Source organism: Schistocerca gregaria, chromosome 2, assembly GCF_023897955.1.
Source record: "Schistocerca gregaria isolate iqSchGreg1 chromosome 2, iqSchGreg1.2, whole genome shotgun sequence".
Lineage (NCBI taxonomy): Eukaryota > Metazoa > Arthropoda > Insecta > Orthoptera > Acrididae > Schistocerca > Schistocerca gregaria.
Genome location: NC_064921.1, coordinates 739,317,477 through 739,340,613, shown reverse-complemented (window position 1 = coordinate 739,340,613; position 23,137 = coordinate 739,317,477). Strand labels below are relative to the sequence as shown.

At 42.3% G+C, this 23,137-nt stretch overlaps 1 protein-coding gene across 1 annotated transcript in view; it reads right to left on the bottom strand.

Moving 5' to 3' along the window:
* LOC126335955 (galactoside alpha-(1,2)-fucosyltransferase 2-like) overlaps positions 1–23,137 on the bottom strand; it is a 115,235-nt gene that overhangs the window by 1,184 nt on the left and 90,914 nt on the right. Inside the window, exon 5 of the mRNA XM_049999432.1 lies at positions 10,294–10,518. Coding sequence (XP_049855389.1) covers positions 10,294–10,518 — 225 coding nt within the window. The remainder of the gene's footprint in view (positions 1–10,293; positions 10,519–23,137) is intronic.

Below are 23,137 nucleotides of genomic sequence, written 5' to 3'. Positions count from 1 at the left end.
AACCGCTTACGCGCCCAAAAATCAGAGTTACAAGTACGTCAAAGATCATAGTGACAAAGGAAAGAATACACATAAGAATAATATCATTGCAATATATACATATTGATGTATCGAAGTACCTCTACATTAATGAAGTCAAATCTGAATGTTGTCACAGAAATATGTTAACTATTTTACAGAAACACAATAGAATATTGCTGGTATCGAGAGATTGAGTTGAGGTGCCGTAATGGTTACGTAATTGAAGTACCATTACAGTGTGATGAAAAAAATAACAGTCCCCCTTTCTGCCACCAGGTAAAAATATGGCGCTGTAAGCAATCAATGTTTTGACGTCAGTATGCTGTCTTTCACTTCGCGAAATGAGTTGATTTCTTTTGTGAAGTGATTGTTGGTGTAAAGGGTTAAGAAGACTGAAGTTTTCTAAACGAAACACAGTGTCTACTAGGAAGAAATAGCGTTGCTGTTGGTAAACTTGTTTTATCACAACGGCAGCAATAGCGGTGCTGCGTTGCAGGAATATCGTCTACAGAAAGAGCTACGAAGAGACCCCATGTCAGTAAAAGGGCTAAACAATATGATCAAGAAATTTGAAGAAACAAATCAATTTGGTGACACAACAGAGTCAGGTGGTCCATTCCCATGGCGTTGCTGATGAAACTGCTGTAGCTGCAGCCGATCGTGCAGCACATGTCTCAAATTCTGCAGCCAGTGCTCGAGCTGTGTCATAAATCAAAAGATTTTGGGGAGCATTTTGCACTGGCATCCTCATAAGATACAGAATTTTCACGGAATGAAGACTCAACGTAGCCTACAACGCTGTGACTTCGGTCTTCTATTTGGCATGCATGGAAATGGATGACGTGTGGCAAGGAAATGCTCTTTAGACAGACAAGGCACAGTTTACGCTGCATGGTGTCGTGAATGGACAGAACAGTCGCATGTGGATTTCTACTCCACCACGTGCTATGCAGGAGCATCCACTGCAATCAGCTTATGTGATTGTGTGGTGTAATTTCACAGGATCCTTCATTCTTGGTCCGTTTTTCTTCTAGGAAATGGCACCTTGTGGGCCTGTTAGGAGCACGGCGGCATCTGCACTTTATAAGGAACTCCTTGTGCAACACATAGTTCCTGCTTTGCAAGAACGCAACTGTCTCCACACCACCATTTTATTATAAGACGGGGTGACACCACATGTCGCTTTCCAGGTGAAAGATTTGCAACGACAAACCTTCTACTACAACTGCATCATGTCTAGGCAATTTCAATATGTGTGGCCTTAAAGTTCCCCGACCTAAAGCTCTATGATTTCAGGTCATGCGGATATCTGAAAGGTGGTGTTTATCAGGGATGTATCCAGACTCTTCCTGATCTGAAGGATAGCATATGACTACATATCACTCTGATTACACTGTATACGCTGCCAGTAACTGTCAACCATGTCGTCTTAGGAATGCAGCATGTTGCTGAGTCAGGATACCATTCTGAACACATGTCGTAGTTTGTAACCATATCCTAAGAGATGTGCATGAACTATCGTTCCTACCCTTTTCCGTCACCTACACCGCTTAATGACTGCGTACAACGCCATATTTTCATCTCATGCAGACAATGGAACTGTCATTTTTCAACATACCCCATGAACACACCGATTAAGGAACATATCTTCGTCGTTTCAGTGTCCTACGATGCCCACACCGCAGTACGCCGTACACTGTCAGTTATTATAACCACCTGGTATTATAAAACTGGATGTATTCATTTATTTTCACATCTCCTCCAAAACTAGTGGACCCGTTTCAAGCAGACTTGATATAACTGTCACCTACTGTCTGGAAAGAATCACTGTGGCTATGAGAATCACCTCCCTCTCAAAGGGGTGAGTACGGAGGTAGACAAGTACCGGGGCTCACAACGTCCAAATAGCCAGTTGGAAAGAGAAATGTAGGAAAAAAATATACGTAGAGAGAGGGGATGGATCAAATCGACAGGGCAGGAGGAATGAGAAGATGGACAGAGAGAGAGGGAGGAACAGATGGACAGAGAGAGAGAGGCAAGAAAAGATGGACAGAGAGTAGGTGGAGGGGTGGAGGAGATGGGCAGAGAGGTGGCAGGAAAAATGGACAGAGAAGGGGGATGCAGGAGATCACTAACAGAAGACTGGAATAAATACATACCTGCACAACTTCAGGTACTCATCTACTAGAGGATAAAATATTGTTACCTTGGACACAGGTCAGAAAACGCTTTCTTCCGTGCTGGAGGTCATTTTCTACTTCCCTTTATAATCACGTTAATCATGGAAAACACAATTTATTTTAATCATACTTAATAAACGGAATGCAAAAAGTGAGCTGAATAATTAAAACTGTCGAAGGAGGAAATATTTAGTGAACAGGGGCGAAATCACGAAGGAAGTCCCACAAGATTCAATTGTAGGTCTGCTCCTATAACTTTGTCATGGGCACACTGAGAATCCCTCAGAACTGTGCATTCACGTCATCAACAGAGATTTTCTGTCAAAGTTTGGGCAGGTATAATTGGTGATTTTTTGTTAGGGCCTCATATCATTCGACCCTCACTCAACGGAGAAACCTGCCATTAGAGTATGTTCTACCTGTTCTCCTAGATTGTGTAGCTTTACGAGTGTGTCAAAATGCGTTACTCAAGCGTGGTGGAGCTTCTCCTCATTTCAGTGTTAATGTTCATTCACTGATGGTTTTGTAGGCATGCAGCAATTCCTTGACCTCCATGCTTTCCGAACCTAACACACTAGACTTTTATTTATAGTGGCATTTGGAACATCTTGTTTTTCGAACCCTGATGCAAGGTATACAGAGATTTTATGCTCATATTGTGGAGAGTTGTGAAAAAATGTGCAATTGTCCAGGGATACATCAGCGCATCAGGAATTCAGTGCAGTGGTGGGTGAATGAATGTATTGTGGTACCTCCGACCAGGGTCTCATTCAACGACTCACACCGCCAGTGGCCCAGGTAAAAGCCAGCCGGGCCTCATGTTGCAAGCACCCAAAAGTGTACACCGGAGCGATTCTGCTGGAGCGTACACAAAGCGCGAAGAATTTGCGCAAGGAGGCGTGTGAAAGAAGTGAGCCTTCTGGACAGTGAGGACGTTCTTATAATTACGAACGCCAGAAACCTCCGAGGCGAATTCAAACATGAGTCTGTCCCGACCTCATACCGAGCTAGTGGCTAAAAAGATAGTTTTGTGGTTGCTCTCACAACAGCTTCGGAATGCAGGGAAACGTCGAAAGAAAGGGCCACCAGCACTGGTGAAACCTTGAGATAGACACCAGTTCCCGAGTCACACACAAGCCCACTCAAGAGAGGAAATTTCCACCTTACACGGAGAGACGTGGTGATGAAACGGTGGTACGTCGTTGGGCGGAATTGCAAGCTGAGTCCGACAATGACAGCGTCGCGAGAGCGGAACATCGGGGAAGCAAGAGTGTAGGTGGGCTCTTCCATCCATCGCCAACATCCGCCTTCCGACATCGTGATACTGCGAGCTTTGGCCACGCAACCCGCAACGGGCAGACAAAGCGGAGATCGTATCCGGGCCCTCGCCACGCACCCGCGGAACGCCGGGAAGGACAGCCGACTCGTACCGCACAGCTCCGAGACGACGCGCCGCATACACCGAGCGCGTGGTGCCGTCACCATGACGCGAGGAAAAGACGACGTGAATGGTGGTATGACTCCTTCCCCCTCCTTGCCCTTAATACTCGAGTCGTGTCCACGCCCAATCAAATCGCTACTGAGATGTGTAATTCTGCTTTGTTTTGTGTAAACGGTACTGAAATAAATATATTTCTTTCATACTGCAATCATATAAGCAATGTGTTCCATTCATACATCTCATAACCTTTTGTGTTTGATTTCATTTAACTATTGATATCACTTAATTGTTTGAATAGCGCGTGGTAGTTGGCGATGAGAGTGAATAAATGAGAGTTTAGACCGCATATCCCAGGGGCGATAGAAATGGGAAACATCAACTTCAAATAAAGGGAAATAATATGTTTTTGGATGGGATCCGCCTGGAACAGAACATTTTTTTTTTCTTTTCTTCCATTGCCCAGACATGTGTTACTGAAGTTTCAGAATCATGAATGGGCTTTTATTTTCTTTCTATCAAACAACAGGAATATGCTCTTTATTGCTTTTATGCAGATGAATTCGACTTTTTGGACAATATTTACAAATTAGGAAAACAGACAAGGTTTTGTACAAAGGGCGATCAAAAAGTTTCTGTTTCAGGGCGTTGCTGCGGCGTATAAGCAACAAAGCGCGACTCCCTTCTGGATATACAAGCCTTGACAAGAAGGCAAGGGATTATAGTGGTATCCTACCTTTTCGACTTGCGTAAGGTAAATGCGGAAACAAGAACTACTACGGCGTTGCATCCAAGCAGGACCACCGTTCTGTCGTTTGTAAACGCAATTATTTTCAAACGTAAAAGGTTACAATGAGTACAGAGCAAAAAGTGCCATCCCCCTTAAGGTCCCGACCCTAGGCCCGTGCCTGTTGGGCCTATATGTAAATCCGCCACTGACCATTCCCTGCAAATGTTAGTGGTCTTTTGCTACAGAATGATAAGACGGTTCTTAGTTGTCTGATAAGATCTGTTTTTGTTAACAATTTTAAAATCTGACTACAGACTTATACAGAAGTTGCAATCACCATTTTAGTGGCTATTAAATAGGCCTATAAATTTTCTTGAATGACATCAGTTTGAAGCTAAGATATTTGAATTAATGTAACTGTTTGTATCTCAGAGAGTTGTGACTGTACGAACCTGTTTGTAAACATTTTTTTCAAGGAAAAATTTAATTATTACTTTTGCATTCAGAAATTAAAAAGCTTTTCTATTTCGTTAACACTATCTAAAAAATTTGCACATTCATATGTTTCAAAAAATCAATTAGTTTTTGTAATTGTTGATAACTGAATAGTGTAGTCATTGAGAACTAAGCGGTGTAATTGTTGAGGTTTAAACAGTGAATCGCCTCAGTGAATCAGTCTCGTCTCTCTTTCCCAAGCTTGACAGCGTTCGTTCGAGTTCTGTGCTTCTGAGAAAGCAGAGCTGACACATGGTCATATGGAACGGCGGTCCATTCTGGTGTTGTGAGTCGTACTCATATCCCCTGATGGACCAGGATTAATCTGTTTCCTGATTTCAAAATTAGAAAATAGCGAGTAACGCACAACGCAAAGCAAAGCAGTGTAAACAAAGCATACGGTACCAGCGGGAGCGGAGTTGTTTGCTGAGGTTGGCAGTATCGTAAACGTGGTAGATCGGACCTGACATGTAGCGGTATCTTATGTAATCATACCTCAAAACACCCCTACCTAAAACAACCATATTAAATACAAATTACACAACAGCATTAACCCTATATGTGGGTATGACATAAACACTCCTGAAAATGGAAAAAAGAACACATTGACACCGGTGTGTCAGACCCACCATACTTGCTCCGGACACTGCGAGAGGGCTGTACAAGCAATGATCACACGCACGGCACAGCGGACACACCAGGAACCGCAGTGTTGGCCGTCGAATGGCGCTAGCTGCGCAGCATTTGTGCACCGCCGCCGTCAGTGTCAGCCAGTTTGCCGTGGCATACGGAGCTCCATCGCAGTCTTTAACACTGGTAGCATGCCGCGACAGCGTGCACGTGAACCGTATGTGCAGTTGACAGACTTTGAGCGAGGGCGTATAGTGGGCATGCGGGAGGCCGGGTGGACGTACCGCCGAATTGCTCAACACGTGAGGCGTGAGGTCTCCACAGTACATCGATGTTGTCGCCAGTGGTCGGCGGAAGGTGCACGTGCCCGTCGACCTGGGACCGGACCGTAGCGACGCACGGATGCACGCCAAGACCGTAGGATCCTACGCAGTGCCGTAGGGGACCGCACCGCCACTTCCCAGCAAATTAGGGACACTGTTGCTCCTGGGGTATCGGCGAGGACCATTCGCAACCGTCTCCATGAAGCTGGGCTACGGTCCCGCACGCCGTTAGGCCGTCTTCCGATCACGCCCCAACATCGTGCAGCCCGCCTCCAGTGGTGTCGCGACAGGCGTGAATGGAGGGACGAATGGAGACGTGTCGTCTTCAGCGATGAGAGTCGCTTCTGCCTTGGTGCCAATGATGGTCGTATGCGTGTTTGGCGCCGTGCAGGTGAGCGCCACAATCAGGACTGCATACGACCGAGGCACACAGGGCCAACACCCGGCATCATGGTGTGGAGAGCGATCTCCTACACTGGCCGTACACCTCTGGTGATCGTCGTGGGGACACTGAATAGTGCACGGTACATCCAAACCGTCATCGAACCCATCGTTCTACCATTCCTAGACCGGCAAGGGAACTTGCTGTTCCAACAGGACAATGCACGTCCGCATGTATCCCGTGCCACCCAACGTGCTCTAGAAGGTGTAAGTCAACTACCCTGGCCAGCAAGATCTCCGGATCTGTCCCCCATTGAGCATGTTTGGGACTGGATGAAGCGTCGTCTCACGCGGTCTGCACGTCCAGCACGAACGCTGGTCCAACTGAGGCGCCAGGTGGAAATGGCATGGCAAGCCGTTCCACAGGACTACATCCAGCATCTCTACGATCGTCTCCATGGGAGAATAGCAGCCTGCATTGCTGCGAAAGGTGGATATACACTGTACTAGTGCCGACATTGTGCATGCTCTGTTGCCTGTGTCTATGTGCCTGTGGTTCTGTCAGTGTGATCATGTGATGTATCTGACCCCAGGAATGTGTCAATAAAGTTTCCCCTTCCTGGGACAATGAATTCACGGTGTTCTTATTTCAATTTCCAGGAGTGTATATACCCGTCCACGACCTGCACATACTATGTGGCTTCAACGAACAGACTTGTTCACAGCATTCTGTGACCTGTAGTTAATGGTAGTGACGAGTTTCAGACTTGGTTCACAGACTAACGAGTGAAAACACTGAGTTTCTCGGTACAGAGCGGCAAAATAGGAAATTCTGTGACTTCATCAGAAAGGAAAAACTGAAGGATCGTAAATACGTAATGATGTACAGAAATTAGCAGACGTTGATGAACGATATGAGGAATGTCGTAATGATCAGCATGTTCCATGGCCATTTCCACGGCGATGCACTTTATGAAGTAAATTCAAAGAACGGTATCGTGCAAAAGTCAAGTGTTGTCATGGATAACAACAAGGAAGGCGAGGGTAGGAGCAAAACTCAGTTGCAAAGCCATCAAATGGCCAGGAAGAAACTGAAAAACTAATATCTGTTTCCGCCGTTTATTCTATGTTAACTTAGGATGGCTCTTATTTTTCAAGCTTAACTTTCTTCTGTGTGACACCCAGTATTTTGGTTCCATTGTACAAAAAATAACTTGCGTGTAATTTAGCCACTGTAGGAAATAGGAAACCAATGTTCCTAGTCCCCTACATTTGAAAAAAGAAATTAGAAAGTACATGAAAATTTCATTTACTTTTGATCTCAAAAAATTTTATTCGAAAATGGATGATTAACCAGTAATGTTAAATTTTTATAACTGAATTTTTAGTATAGACTTTAATAACTCAATTTATAATACTATTATGTACAATCTTTGCGCAGAAAAAAAGATGAGAAAACGAAATTTCTTTTGTAAATACTTATTCTTTGATGACTTTAATAACTCAATTTATAATACTATTATGTACAATCTTTGCGCAGAAAAAAAGATGAGAAAACGAAATTTCTTTTGTAAATACTTATTCTTTGATGAAGTCACTTTTTTATGAGACGGAAACTAGCCGCAATACATCGATATGACTTGAAGCACCTACTGCTTATATTTCTACTTTTTTTGTAAATTATCTATTCTAGTCTTCCATGAACTTGGTGCCACTTACTGCCGGATAATTTTCAACTTTCAGTTTGTGCTCCAGTTCCCGAAATTTGACCAAAGTTTCGTTTTCAAGCAGCTGCGAAGGATCTGTCGTAAGGAACTTGCCAATCAAGTCTAATATGTTGAAAATAGTCATGTTTTATTCGAAACAAACTGTTCGATCCGATTTCTACTAATGTCAGGAATTTAATCGGATGCTACTTAATATTTTAATATTTTCTGTGAGGATCTGGACTTATTTATAGAACTTAGGCGAGACCGACATCCTTGAAAATCTACGTAGGAGAGGATGCGTCGGATCAAGATTATGTAGGTGTGGAGGGCAGTGGAGAGATGCCATTCACAAGTTCATCCAGTTACTGTTTTTAGTGTATTGTGGGTTTTTTGTTGGATGGTTAGAAGCTGATGTTTCCATATAAGTTGCTGGCTGATGGTTAGTCCAAGATATTTTACTGTATTAGTTACCTTGATAGGATTATCGTAAATGGTAAGGTAGAAATCGCGAAGGTGGAAGGTGTGGGTGGTTTGTCCTATAATTATTGCCTGGGTTTTGGAAGGGTTAATCTTGAAGAGTCCTTGTTTACACTAGGAGGTAAAATGATTGAGGTGGAGTTGGAGGGTTCGTTGGGATTTCTGCGGTGTGAGGCACAGGGCGAGGATAGCGGTGGTATTAGCGCACTAAAGTAGGTGGGTGGCAGACGCGGTATGGAAATATCGGCAGTATAGAGGAGGTAAAGGAAAGGAGAAACGACGGAGCCTTGGAGCATACCTACAGTGGGATGCAAGGTATGGGGATCGGTACTGTTAATAGTCGCAAAAGATGGGCGATTATTTAGGAAGGATACTATAAGATGGACATATTTAACTGGAAGTGTCTAAGCCTGCTGTTTGAAAAGGAAATTGCAGTGCCATGTACGGTCATAAGCTTTCTCTAGCTCAAGAGGGACAAAAACAGCGGATTTGTGATTGTTGAGCTGGTGGAATAAGAAATCAGTGAGGTACAGGAGTTGATCATCAGAGGAAAAGTTAGAAGCCACTCTGGTTAAGGGGAAGGAGGTGTTGTTGGTTCAGGTATTGTTGGATATGTTAGGAAAGGATGGATTCAAAGACCTTGCTAAACACTGAGGCGATTAGATGAGGCGGTACATGGCGGTATCAGTATGGGGTTTGTGCGGTTTGAAGAAAAGTAGGATTTTGGGGATTTTCCACAGTTCGTCATAGTAACCTTTAGAGAATATAGTAGTATAAAGGGTTGCAAGTGTGAGTAGAAAGGAGAGGGGGCATCCTTTGTGGTGCCGAGAGGTTATGCAGTCGTGACAGGGGAACTGCTGCGTTTTTTTTATGAGTACTCCTTTTATGTCGTATACTGTGATTGGTGTATTTAATTTTGTTTGTGGTACGTTATCGAAGTAGTGGAACATGGAAGTCAAGGGAGGGACAGTGGTATCTGCGCGCTCATGAATTATAGGTAACAGGGATTGATCAAAATGAAGATGATCACGAACTGAGAAGATGTCAGAGAGACAGGTTGCAAAGTAGTCAGCTTTGCTCAGGACGTCAGATAAGGGATGATTACTGTGGAGGAGTATATAGTGTACCTGCCAGTGAGTCTATGGAATGCCTTCCAGTACTTGGAAACATTAATAGGTAGTGCATGCCTGTTCCACCATTTCTTAGCATTTGATTAATCCTGGCGTGTCTCTGTATTTGCCAGTGTTGTATCAGTGTATCCTGGTCAAGAATTCTTAGAAAAGAGCGGTATAAGCGACGGTATTCACAGCTGAGGAATAGAGCTCGTGGGGCAGAATGGGACAATAAGGATGTAAGAGGATATACGATCACTGGTAGACATGTGGGAGGATATAGCGCCTGGGAAGGTCTATTGTGGGAAGGACATACCATGGGGGATGTCACCAGGGTGCTGGAAGGATAGAGGGTGGTTTCCAATTTGGACCAATGTATTTCCGGTAGTCTTGGACAACTTTTGGACGGAAGCAGTGATGGAGTGCTTGGGGACTAATGTATGTAGGAAATGGTGAGAAGAACAAGATCCAGCTGGATCAAGAACCTCTGTAGTGAGGCATCCAATGAGATTGGGAGATGCTAGGACGACATCTGTAGCGCTGTTGCTCTCAGAACAGGTGTGCTGTGGGATGAGGACAGTGTCACCCTGGAGGGAGTCTGTGAACTGACGACGCAGCTGAAGTTCTGCAGGGGACCTACTGTGGATCTTTCCCTACACACTTTGCTTGGAACGATTCGTTGCTCCAGTAACCAACTGGTAATTGTGTTCTCGTTGCCACTCTGTGGACCGACATTTATTTGTCTTAGCGGCTGTGTTCACTATATTATTCTCGTAGTGCGTAAGAACATCACGTACCTGGAAATCCCTGTTGAGTGCAGGCAGCAGAGTATTTTGACACCATTCCCTGTCGTCGCTGGCCACGATGAAGGCGAGGGCAGCGAACTCTGGCTCGAGCAGTTCACGCATGCGCTTTGCCGCCCTGCGGTAGTAGCCCACCTCTGCCATATTTTTGGCATTAAATTTATGGATCAAGTATGAAGCGTAGTCCGAGCGACGAACATGTATGCTGACCGTTAACACCTGCACACAACAATAGATAGCTTCTATGATACATACGCTATCAGTGTAAGATGAATAACTTAATATTACTATTACACTCATATCATGCATTCGAAATAAAATAAGGACTAACTAGAAATCAAAATTAGGTGCTTATACTTCAGAAATACCAATGTGCCTTTCATCATTTTACATCCTGACGCAACCAGGGGACCCTGAAGATAAATCATTTCAAACGCCAGACAAGTGTTATGAGATGAAACACCTGCAGCTTCTGACCCATTACTTCTACCTAATCATTTATGGCAGTCCTAATCGTTTAACTAACATGTTAAAACACCTCGGACTACCCCTTGCCTGTAATCTAACATGGGAACCCCTCCTATTAAGCAGACAATACACTAAAATCTCTAAAACTACACACATCAAAAAAAGTTTTGCATCACCTCGGTTCCGTGAGTTCCGGAACCTGTACAGAAAATTGGAATAGAAATCACATAGACATCATTTCCGCCATTCTTATTGCTCATGGAAACCACACATTGCATGTTGTACCAAGATACAGCGAGACCTTCAGAGGTGGTGGTCCAGATTGCTGTACACCCCGCTACCTCTAATACCCAGTAGCACGTCCTTTTCAATTGATGCATGCCTGTATTCGTCGTGGCATACTATCCACAAGTTCATCAAGGCACTGCTGGCCCAGATTGTCTCACTCCTCAACGACGATTCGGAGTAGATCCCTCAGAATGGTTGGTGGGTCACGTCGTCCATAAACAACCCTTTTCGGTCCATCCCAAGCATGTTCTATAGGGTTCACGTCTGGAGAATATGCTGGCCACTCTAGTCGAGCGATGTCATTATCCTGAAGGAAGTCATTCACAAGATGTGCAGGATGGGGGTACGAATGGTCGTCCATGAAGACGAATGCATCGCCAATATGCTAACAATATGGTTGCACTATCGGTCGGAGGATGGCGTTCACGTATCGTACAGCCGTTATGGCGCCTTCCATGACCACCAGCGGCGTACGCCGGCTCCACATAATACCATCCCAAAAAGCCAGGGAACCTCCACCTTGCAGCGCTCGCTAGACAGTGTGTATAAGGTATTCAGCCTGACCGGGTTGCCTTCAAAAACTTCTCTGACGATTGTCTGGTTGAAGGCAAATGCTACACTCATCAGTGAAGAGAACGTGATGCCAATCCTGAGTGGTCCATTCAGAATGTTATTGGGCCCATCTGTACCGCGCTGCATATTGTCGTGGTTGCGAAGACGGTCCTCGCCATGGAGGTCGGGAGTGAAGTTGCTCATAATGCAGCCTACTGCGCACAGCTTGAGTCGTACACGACGTCATGTGGCTGTACGAAAAGCATTATTAAACATTGTGGCGCTGCTGTCAGGGTTCCTCCGTGCCATAATCCGTAGGTAGCGGTCATCCACTGCAGTAGTAGCCCTTGGGCGGCCTGAGCGAGGCATGTCATCGACCGTTCCTGTCTCTCTGTATCAACTCCATGTCCGAACAACACCGCTTTGGTTCACTCCGAGACGCCTGGACACTTGCCTTGTTGAGAGCCCTTCCTGGCACAAAGCAACAATGCGGACGCGATCGAGCTGCGGTATTGACCGTCTCGGCATGATTGAACTACAGACCTCGCGTCAGTATAGTCCTTCCTCCTCACGCCAGCCTGCGTGAGCTAAAACGCGTGGAGCTCCAATGTTAGGCGCGTAATGGGGCCCCTTAGGGATATGCCGGCTAAGGAGGGGAAGAAATCCAGTGTGCACTCCGTGTGCATTCCGGGAGGAGTCATTCCTGATGTGGAAAGGGTCCTTCCGGATGCCATGAAGAGCACATGTCGGCACTAATGACGTGTGTCGCTTTGGATCTGAGGAAATTCTCTCTGGATTCCAGCGGCTATCTGATTTGGTGAAGGCTGCCGGTCTTGCTTACGAGATGAAGGCAGAGCTCACCATCTGCAGCATCGTTGACAGAACCGACTGCGGACCTTTGGTGCAGAGCCGGGTGGAGGGTCTGAATCAGAGGCTCAGACGGTTTTGCGACCGTATTGGCTGCAGATTCCTTGACTTGCGCCATAGGGTGGTGGGGTTTCGGGTTCCGCTGAATAGGTCAGGAGTTCACTACACTCAGCTGGCGGCTACACGGGTAGCGGAGGCTGTGTGGCATGGACTGGGCGGTTTTTTAGGTTAGAAGGCCTCGGGAAAGTGCGGGATGGGCTGCAATGTCAGAGGGTGCTTGGCAATTACAGGATGTGCTTGGATCAAGGAACAGTCGGAATTATAGTTGTAAACTGTTGTAGTTGCGCTGGAAAAGTCCCTGAGCTTCAAGCGCTAATAGAAAGCACAGAAGCTGATATCGTTATAGGTACAGAAAGCTGGCTAAAGCCTGAAATAAGTTCTGCAGAAATTTTTACGAAGTCTCAGACGGTGTTCAGGAAAGATAGATTAGGCAGAATTGGTGGTGGAGTGTTGGTGTCTGTCAGTAGTGGTTTATCTTGTAGTGAAGTCGAAGTAGATACTCCGTGCGAATTGGTGTGGGTGGAGGTTATACTTAACAGCCGAATTAAGTTAATAATTGGCTCCTTCTACCGACCCCCAGACTCCGATGATACCGTTGCGGAACAGTTCAGAGAAAGTTTGAGTCTCGTAACAAATAAATACCCCACTCATACGGTTATAGTTGGTGGGGACTTCAACCTACCCTCGGTATGTTGGCAAAAATACTTGTTCAAAACCGGTGGTAGGCAGAAAACGTCTTCCGAGATTGTCCTAAATGCATTCTCCGAAAATTATTTCGAGCAGTTAGTCCACGAACCCACGCGAATTGTAAATGGTTGCGAAAACACACTTGACCTCTTGGCCACAAACAATCCAGAGCTGATAGAGAGCATCATGACTGATACAGGGATTAGTGATCACAAGGTCATTGTAGCTAGGCTCAATACCATTTCTTCCAAATCCATCAGAAACAAACGCAAAATAATTTTATTTAAAAAAGCGGATAAAGTGCCACTAGAAGCCTTCCTAAAAGACAATTTCCATTCCTTCCGAACTGACTATGCGAATGTAGACGAGATGTGGCTCAAATTCAAAGATATAGTAGCAACAGCAATTGAGATATTCATACCTCATAAATTGGTAAGAGATGGAACGGATCCCCCGTGGTACACAAAAAAGGTCCGAACGCTGTTGCAGAGGCAACGGAAAAAGCATGCGAAGTTCAGAAGAACGCGAAATCCTGAAGATGGGCTAAAATTTACAGACGCGCGAAATTTGGCACGTACTTCGATGCGAGATGCCTTTAATAGGTTCCACAACGAAACATTGTCTCGAAATTTGGTAGAAAATCCGAAGAAATTCTGGTCGTATGTAAAGTACACAAGCGGCAAGACGCAGTCAATACCTTCGCTGCGCAGTGCCGATGGTACTGTTATCGACGACTGTGCCGCTAAAGCGGAGTTATTGAACGCAGTTTTCCGAAATTCCTTCACCAGGGAAGACGAATGGAATATTCCAGAATTTGAAACACGAACATCTGCTAGCATGAGTTTCTTAGAAGTAGATACCTTAGGGGTTGCGAAGCAACTCAAATCGCTTGATACGGGCAAGTCTTCAGGTCCAGATTGTATACCGATTAGGTTCCTTTCAGATTACGCTGATACTATAGCTCCCTACTTAGCACTCATATACAACCGCTCGCTCACCGATAGATCTGTACCTACAGATTGGAAAATTGCGCAGGTCGCACCAGTGTTCAAGAAGGGTAGTAGGAGTAATCCATTTAACTACAGACCTATATCATTGACGTCGGTTTGCAGTAGGGTTTTGGAGCATATACTGTATTCAAACATTATGAATCACCTCGAAGAGAACGATCTATTGACACGTAATCAGCATGGCTTCAGAAAACATCGCTCTTGTGCAACGCAGCTAGCTCTTTATTCGCACGAAGTAATGGCCGCTATCGACAGGGGATCTCAAGTTGATTCCGTATTTCTAGATTTCCGGAAAGCTTTTGACACCGTTCCTCACAAGCGACTTCTAATCAAGCTGCGGAGCTATGGGGTATCGTCTCAGTTGTGCGACTGGATTCGTGATTTCCTGTCAGGAAGGTCGCAGTTCGTAGTAATAGACGGCAAATCATCGAGTAAAACTGAAGTGATATCAGGTGTTCCCCAGGGAAGCGTCCTGGGACCTCTACTGTTCCTGATCTATATAAATGACCTGGGTGACAATCTGAGCAGTTCTCTTAGACTGTTCGCAGATGATGCTGTAATTTACCGTCTAGTAAGGTCATCCGAAGACCAGTATCAGCTGCAAAGCGATTTAGAAAAGATTGCTGTATGGTGTGTCAGGTGGCAGTTGACGCTAAATAACGAAAAGTGTGAGATGATCCACATGAGTTCCAAAAGAACTCCGTTGGAATACGATTACTCGATAAATAGTACAATTCTCAAGGCTGTCAATTCAACTAAGTACCTGGGTGTTAAAATTACGAACAACTTCAGTTGGAAGGACCACATAGATAATATTGTCGGGAAGGCGAGCCAAAGGTTGCGTTTGTTTGGCAGGACACTTAGAAGATGCAACAAATCCACTAAAGAGACAGCTTACACTACACTCGTTCGTCCTCTGTTAGAATATTGCTGCGCGGTGTGGGATCCTTACCAGGTGGGATTGACGGAGGACATCGAGAGGGTGCAAAGAAGGGCAGCTCGTTTTGTATTATCGCGTTATAGAGGAGAGAGTGTGGCAGATATGATACACGAGTTGGGATGGAAGTCATTACAGCATAGACGTTTTTCGTCGCGGCGAGACCTTTTTACGAAATTTCAGTCACCAACTTTCTCTTCCGAATGCGAAAATATTTTGTTGAGCCCAACCTACATAGGTAGGAATGATCATCAAAATAAAATAAGAGAAATCAGAGCTCGAACAGAAAGGTTTAGGTGTTCGTTTTTCCCGCTCGCTGTTCGGGAGTGGAATAGTAGAGAGATAGTATGATTGTGGTTCGATGAACCCTCTGCCAAGCACTTAAATGTGAATTGCAGAGTAGTCATGTAGATGTAGATTTCGGCCTCCTCTAGTAACACGGTATTGGCTCTTCTGCCAACACAGCATACTTAACTTAAATTATCCTAAGGACAAACACACACACCCATGCCCGAGGGAGGACTCGAACCTCCGCCGGGATCAGCATTACAGTCCATGACTACAGCGCCAGACTGCTCGGCTAAACCGGCGCGGCGTGATTTAAAAAATTAACACAAAAGCAGCAAATGGTGTTATTTTGCTATTTAAAATTTATAATATTTTGTGAATAAATTTATGAATGGCATTCTCAGACGAGGAACCGCTGTGAAATCCAAACAATGAGGCACTGAATACATTTCTCTATTCAAATAATTTTCTCCAATATATACTTGTATAATTAATTAATATATACAGTGTATAAATTATTCAGTTCATAGCATCATAATACTAAGATTCTAGAAGACGTTGAACGCATCAGAAAAATATAACACAGAATACAGATTTTACCTTGGTACATATAGTCTTACATTTGGTTAGTTGAATGATACACTGATATTATAGAAATTATTTAAAAGACTGGTGTCTTTTATCTGTGATATTCTGAGCTGGATCTTAAGAGACACTGTTCTTAGGAATCACTATAAAATGCTTGTTACAAAAGATTTATTCCCTTACACAGTACAGCACTTTCTCAAGCATTCGAAAATAAATGCTAGTAAGAAAATGGTATAGTACTCTTCTACATCTTTCCTATTTCTAGTGAAGAGGATTAGTAATGGTATTTTTAATTAGTTTGTAAAACTTTTCAGTATTTGTGATTCACCACTAATGACATAATCTGCTATATGGCAAAGACCTGAGGTTTGTTAAAAAATTCATAAACATCAACATCAACTTTTTACTCTGAAAACTGATATTATCCCATCCACTTAAAAAAAGCACACTAGTGCTACTTCTGGTTATCTAAAATTTTGTGGAATGATATTTTCAGTACGTCATCCAGCTTTTTCAGTTGTACTGTTTGATTAGTTTACTCTTCTAGAGTAGTAAGGGACAACTTGTAATAATTATATTAGAGAAAGTGGACTTCTTAGCCAAAATCTCTTGCACGCAACCTTTGTTGTGTATTATCGGTGTCGGTAACCATGGTTACCATCTTCAGATTTCGGTAAAATGTTATTCTATGTCTCTTATACCAGCTATACAAGTGCTCTTTCTAAACCATTGCCTGGCATTTGAGGGACGATAGGGACGATTCATCGGGAAGTCAGGGTTAAAGTCGCGATATACAGAGTAATTGCCGGCCGGAGCGGCCGTGCGGTTTGTAATGGTACTTGAATTACGTAACCATTACGGCACCTCACCTGAACCTCTCTATACCAGTAATATTCTACTGTGTTTCTGTAGAAGTAGTTAACATATTTCTGAGACAACATTCAGATTCGATTTCATTTGTGATACATCGATATTTTTATATTGCAATGATATTATTCTTATGTGTATTCTTTCTTTTGTCACTGTGATCTTTTTCGAACTTGTAATTCTTGATTTTTTGGGCGGGAAAGCATTTAGTGAGTTAAGAGTCGGACCTTGAAAAAGTCAATCTTGGGCGTCATGTTGGAAAGACGCATACTGTAGTCAGCTTATAAAATGTGAACTTTAACAGTGAGGAAGATGTTTTCAAGTTTAATCTTCAAGAATGGTTTGTGAAGCGCATCCACAAAACTTTTGAATAAAGCAGAATAAAACCTAGGCCTCTTTGCATCCGAGCTTGGAATCATCACCACCTAGATTTTCGACGATTGAGCCATGACTTTACAACGAGACCAGCGTGGGAAACACGAAAAGATGAGGCCTAGTTTATTCATTATTACATGAGATGACTTTATTAACTGTGCTCGAATGACACCTGCCACACAATAACTGACGTCGCAGGTTCGAATCCTGCCTCGGGCATGGATGTGTGTCATGTCCTTAGGTTAGTTATGTTTAATCAGTTCTAAGTTCTAGCCGACTGATGACCTCAGAAGCTAAGTCGCATAGTGCTCAGACCCATTTGAGCCATACAGAGTAATTCGCCAAATGTTCTTATCCCTTATCACACACTACTGTGTACTTCATTGGAGTCAGGGCACCGTTAGGTATCGTTATTCAAAGAATAACGCCGTCACAGGGCGGTCCATCACTGCTGTGCTTATAATAAGTGCGTATCTTTATCCAACGTGGCAGCGTTGACATTAAGAACTGTGGCTTCACTTGCCCCAACGGCGTTTTCATTTGTCGACTGCCGTGTATCTGTGGCCCCAGGTGGGACGACAGTGGCGCCGACCGTCATTCTGTTGCACTAGCAAAGTCTTGTGCAGCCCCTTAGATTAGATTAGATTAGATTAATACTTGTTCCATAGATCATGAATACGACACTTCGTAATGATGTGGAACGTGTCAGGTTAATAAAAGATGTCTGTACAAGAAATTACATTACACAAAATATTGCATGACACTAATGATTAAGTTTTTTTTTTTTTTTTTTTTTATACTTACTTTATATCTAAAAATTCAGCCAATGAGTAGAAGGAGTTGTCATCTAGAAATTCTTTTAATTTATTTTTAAATGTTAGTTGGCTATCTGTCAGGCTTTTGATGCTGTTTGGTAGGTGCCCAAAGACTTTTGTGGCAGCATAATTTACCCCTTTCTGTGCCAAAGTCAGATTTAACCCTGCATAGTGAAGATCATCCTTTCTCCTGGTGTTATAGGTATGCACACTGCTATTACTTTTGAATTGGGTTGGATTATTATCAACAAATTTCATAAGGGAATATATATACTGTGAAGTTACTGTGAGGATCCCTAGATCCTTAAATAGATGTCTGCAGGATGACCGTGGGTGGGCTCCAGCAATTATTCTGATTACACGTTTTTGTGCAATGAATACTTTTCTACTCAACGATGAATTACCCCAGAATATGATGCCATACGAAAGCAGTGAATGAAAGTAGGCATAGTAAGCTAATTTACTGAGATTCTTATCACCAAAATTTGCAATAACCCTAATAGCATACGTAGCTGAACTCAGACGTTTCAGCAGACCATCAATGTGTTGCTTCCAGTTTAACCTCTCATCAATGGACACACCTAAAAATTTTGAAAATTCTACCTTAGCTACAGACTTCTGTTCAAATTCTATATTTATTACTGGAGTTTTGCCATTTACTGTACGGAACTGTATATACTGTGTTTTATCAAAATTTAAAGAGAGTCCGTTTGCTGAGAACCACTTAATAATTTTGTGAAAAACATCATTTACAATTACATCACTTAGTTCTTGGTTTTTGGATGTTATTACTATACTTGTATCATCAGCAAAAAGAACTAACTTTGCATCTTCATCAATGTGGAATGGTAAGTCATTAATGTATATCAAGAACAGTAAAGGACCTAAGACCGAACCCTGTGGGACCCCGTGCTTGATAGCACCCCAGTTTGAGGAATCAGCTGTTTTAACATTACACGAACCACTTATTTCAACTTTCTGCATTCTTCCAGTTAAGTATGAATTAAACCATTTGTGCACTGCCCCACTCAAACCATAATGATTTAGCTTATCTAAAAGAATTCCATGATTTACACAATCAAAGGCCTTTGAGAGATCACAAAAAATACCAATGGGTGATGTCCGGTTATTCAGAGCATTTAATATTTGATCAGTGAAAGCATATATAGCATTTTCTGTTGAAAAGCCTTTCTGAAAACCAAACTGACATTTTGTTAGTACTTTATTTTTACAAATATGGGAGGCTACTCTTGAATACATTACTTTCTCAAAAATTTTTGATAGAGCTGTCAGAAGAGAGATTGGGCGGTAGTTGTTGACATCCGACATATCCCCCTTTTTATGCAATGGTTTTACAATGGCATATTTCAGTCTATCAGGGAAAACACCCTGCTCCAAAGAGCTATTACATACGTGGCTGAGAATTCTACTTATCTGTGGGGAACAAGCTTTAAGTACTTTGCTGGAAATGCCATCAATTCCGTAAGAGCTTTTACTTTTCAGTGAGTTTATTATTTTACTGATTTCAGAGGGAGAGGTTGGTGGAATTACAGCTGTTTCAAACTGTGCAGGTATGGCCTCTTCTATTAACAGCCTTGCCTCTTCTAGTGAAGATCTAGATCCTATTTTCTCCACAACATTTAAAAAATGATTATTCAAAATATTTTCAATTTCTGATTGTTTGTTAGTGCACTTGTTATTCAATTTTATTGCACTAAAGTCTTCCTGTGCTCTTGGTTGCCCTGTTTCCCTTTCAATAATATTCCAAATTGCTTTAATTTTATTATCAGAGTTACTGATCTCAGACATGATACACATGCTTCTGGACTTTTTAATAACTTTCCTTAGTACCGCACAATAGTTTTTATAATATTGAACAATTTCGGGGTCAGTACTCCATCTTGCTGTTAGATACAGTTCTCTTTTGCGGTTGCAAGATATTCTTATTCCTTTAGTTAGCCAAGGTTTTTTATATGTTTTCTTGGAATTATGTTTAACTATTTTCTTGGGAAAACAATTTTCAAATACCCTTAAAAATGTATTGTGAAATAAGTTATATTTCAAGTTTGCATCGGGTTCCTTATACACTTCATCCCAGTCTAGCTGCTGTAGGCTTTCCCTAAAGTTTGCAATATTTATATTGTTAATTGAACGCACTGCTTTGAAAGTCTGATTTATTATACTGCATGGAGCTATGTCATGTACTGTAACAAGCTGTGCACTATGATCTGAAAGACCATTCTCAACAGGATAAGCATTTATGTCATTAAACTTATCTTGGTCTATAAAAAAGTTATCTATCAATGTACTGCTGTTCTTTGTTATCCGAGTAGGAAAATCAATGACGGAGCTCAAATTGAAAGAACTGAGTAATACTAAAAGGTCATTCTTCCTATTACACTCTTTCAGGGAATCAACATTGAAATCCCCACAAATGATAATTTGCTTCCCCCTGTCTGACAGATAGCACAACAAAGCATCCAAGTTTTCCAGAAATAGCTGGAAATTCCCTGAGGGGGACCTATACACTGTTACAATTATGAAAGTGCCATCCTTTAGTTTAAGTTCAGTGGCACATGCTTCCATATGTTGCTCTACACAAAATTTTTTAGTTTCTAAATTTTTTGCACTGTGGAAGCTTTTGACATATATGGCAACTCCTCCTCTCATCATATTATCTCTACTTACATGTGCAGCTAATTTGTACCCATTGATGCTAACCTTTTGCATATCAGTGACAATGTGATGCTCAGACAGGCATAGTACATCTATTACATTCTCAGTTTCTATATCTTCTAAACAAAGCAGAAGCTCATCAATTTTATTGTTCAATCCCCCAATATTTTGATGAAATATACTAACATTTTTCATTTTACTTTTGCAACTATCTTGAACTTTTTTGACATCTTTAGTACTTGCATGGCTGAGTTTCCCACTGGACCTTGGCAGACAAAGCGTTGGAAATGAGGAGTAGCAACGAATTGTGTCTCATGAAGGCCTAAATAAGTGTATTCCACCCTACGATGATCCCTTCCCTAGCTTTCTGCAAAGTTTTCTGTGGTTGTGTCCACTCATCTGATTGCCCAGCTAAGGTTCGTCATCTCACCAACAGAATTATTTAACAGTAATTTTTGCAGCTGGTGTGTAGCAAGCTTCCTCTTTTCCCACCTTAAAAGGCACATGTAATCGTCAAGAAAGTACCCCTCTGCAGCGTTTCTTCCTTATCCCAAATTAAGTAACCTTGAATTCGTATGGACTCAATGTTGAATGGACGAGTTGATTTGTTATCTTTATTTTCGAAAAACGCCTTTATTTTGCAAGTCATCTACGTCTCTATCTCGAGCCATTTTGTGTGTCTGCCAGTGAAAATTTCTCATATTTTCTACAACAATTTCCCACGAGCTAAACAAGCCTCTGACCATTCACACAACTCTTCGTTAACACTTTAAGCGCACCGTCACGTCCGTGGAACTGGCAGTGAACCGTTCTTTTGGCCGCAGTCAGTCCCGTGCGCTTGACGGAGCACTTTTCTTATGGGAGAAGTCAGTCCGTGGGGAGTGGCTGTGCTCTTTTTTTGTGGTCGGTGTTAGTGCATTGGAGCGGCAATGTCAGTGTTAAAAAAACAAGTATTGTAATTTTAGTGAAGTTTATGAAAACATTCAATACGAGAATGACGTTTAGATTTGCTCGTTTAGTTAATTGCATATTTAGTTAATTTTGTAGCTACATTGCTCTGGAAAGTGTTTGTGTTTCTCTTGCAACATTCCAAACAATATCTACGCACTTTATGCACCTTTCCTTCTGTTGTTTCCAACTGGTGTCTGCTTCTTCTTGTATTGTCACTGACTGGAGTTCCTTCGTGTGAATAAAGTTTGAGCAAGTTTCTCAACTGTTCCCGAAATCTTGTGATTGCCATTTTGTGTCCCGTCACACCTTGTAATACAGGTAACTCATTCACAACAGCGTTCTCAAAAACATCTAATGATAGATAACATTCGATACCATTTACTGTCTTTCTCGGTGGACTGTTACATGCACTCTTCCAATCAGGAAGATCAATAGCATTTTTCCTCTTATTATATTTAGTAACAATTTATGGTTTTCGGCAAGTCCTCTTTTGGATGTCATGTTTTCCATTTACTCGAATATTTTCTAGGAAGAACCAAAACATCTCTTTCGTCTTTCCATTTCAGAACCGCAATTCCTTGACTATTCTCTTTTATAATCAATGTCCAGCTTTTCACTTTGGTCGTTACATTTTCTTTGGGAATTCCTTTGCAATTTAGTCGTAGGGTACTAACCAAATGTGTGTTCTTTTTTTTATGAATTTTCTTGCCAAATCTATACCGATAAACCAATTATTTATCGGTAGATAATATATGGACATAAATTCTTCACCAAATTTGTTCATGTTGTATTTTATGTATCATGTACTTTGCCGGTGCGAATTCGAAAACTGTAGCAGTATCCGTTAACGCAGCACAATTTAAACGTTTTGATGCCTCTCTTGTCCCAGATATTGGCTGAATATTTGTCCTCGAAATGGTATTAGAGACTCTTTAACATATAACATTTCAGCAGGATCATAATATTTCCTACAATTTTGTCAGTTCGTCGACGCTGAATTGTAATTTTGAGAGACGATCTAAAGACTTTTGTACTCTCTGTAAAATGCAGAATTCTCAACAGAATTTCGAAACGATCTCATTACCTTTCGGGAGAATTTTTGAATAAACACTGGATACTGGGACCAATGTAAATGTATAGATGGAAGTTTTACCAATCCCATCCACATAATCCAAAACAACCATTGTATTTCATCCTTCTTTGTTGCCAGCGATTGATTCAAATGTTTGGAAATAATTTCCGTTTGTGTAGAATAAGTATTTGTTTGTTCACTGATGCTTTCAAATTTATCATGCATTACAAAAACTTATTAAAAATCTCCGACTTTGTTGAATTTTTACATATTTTCACCACTTTTTTATCATGAGCACACGTACATTGATCACTTGTTGGACCATCAGACGAATTCT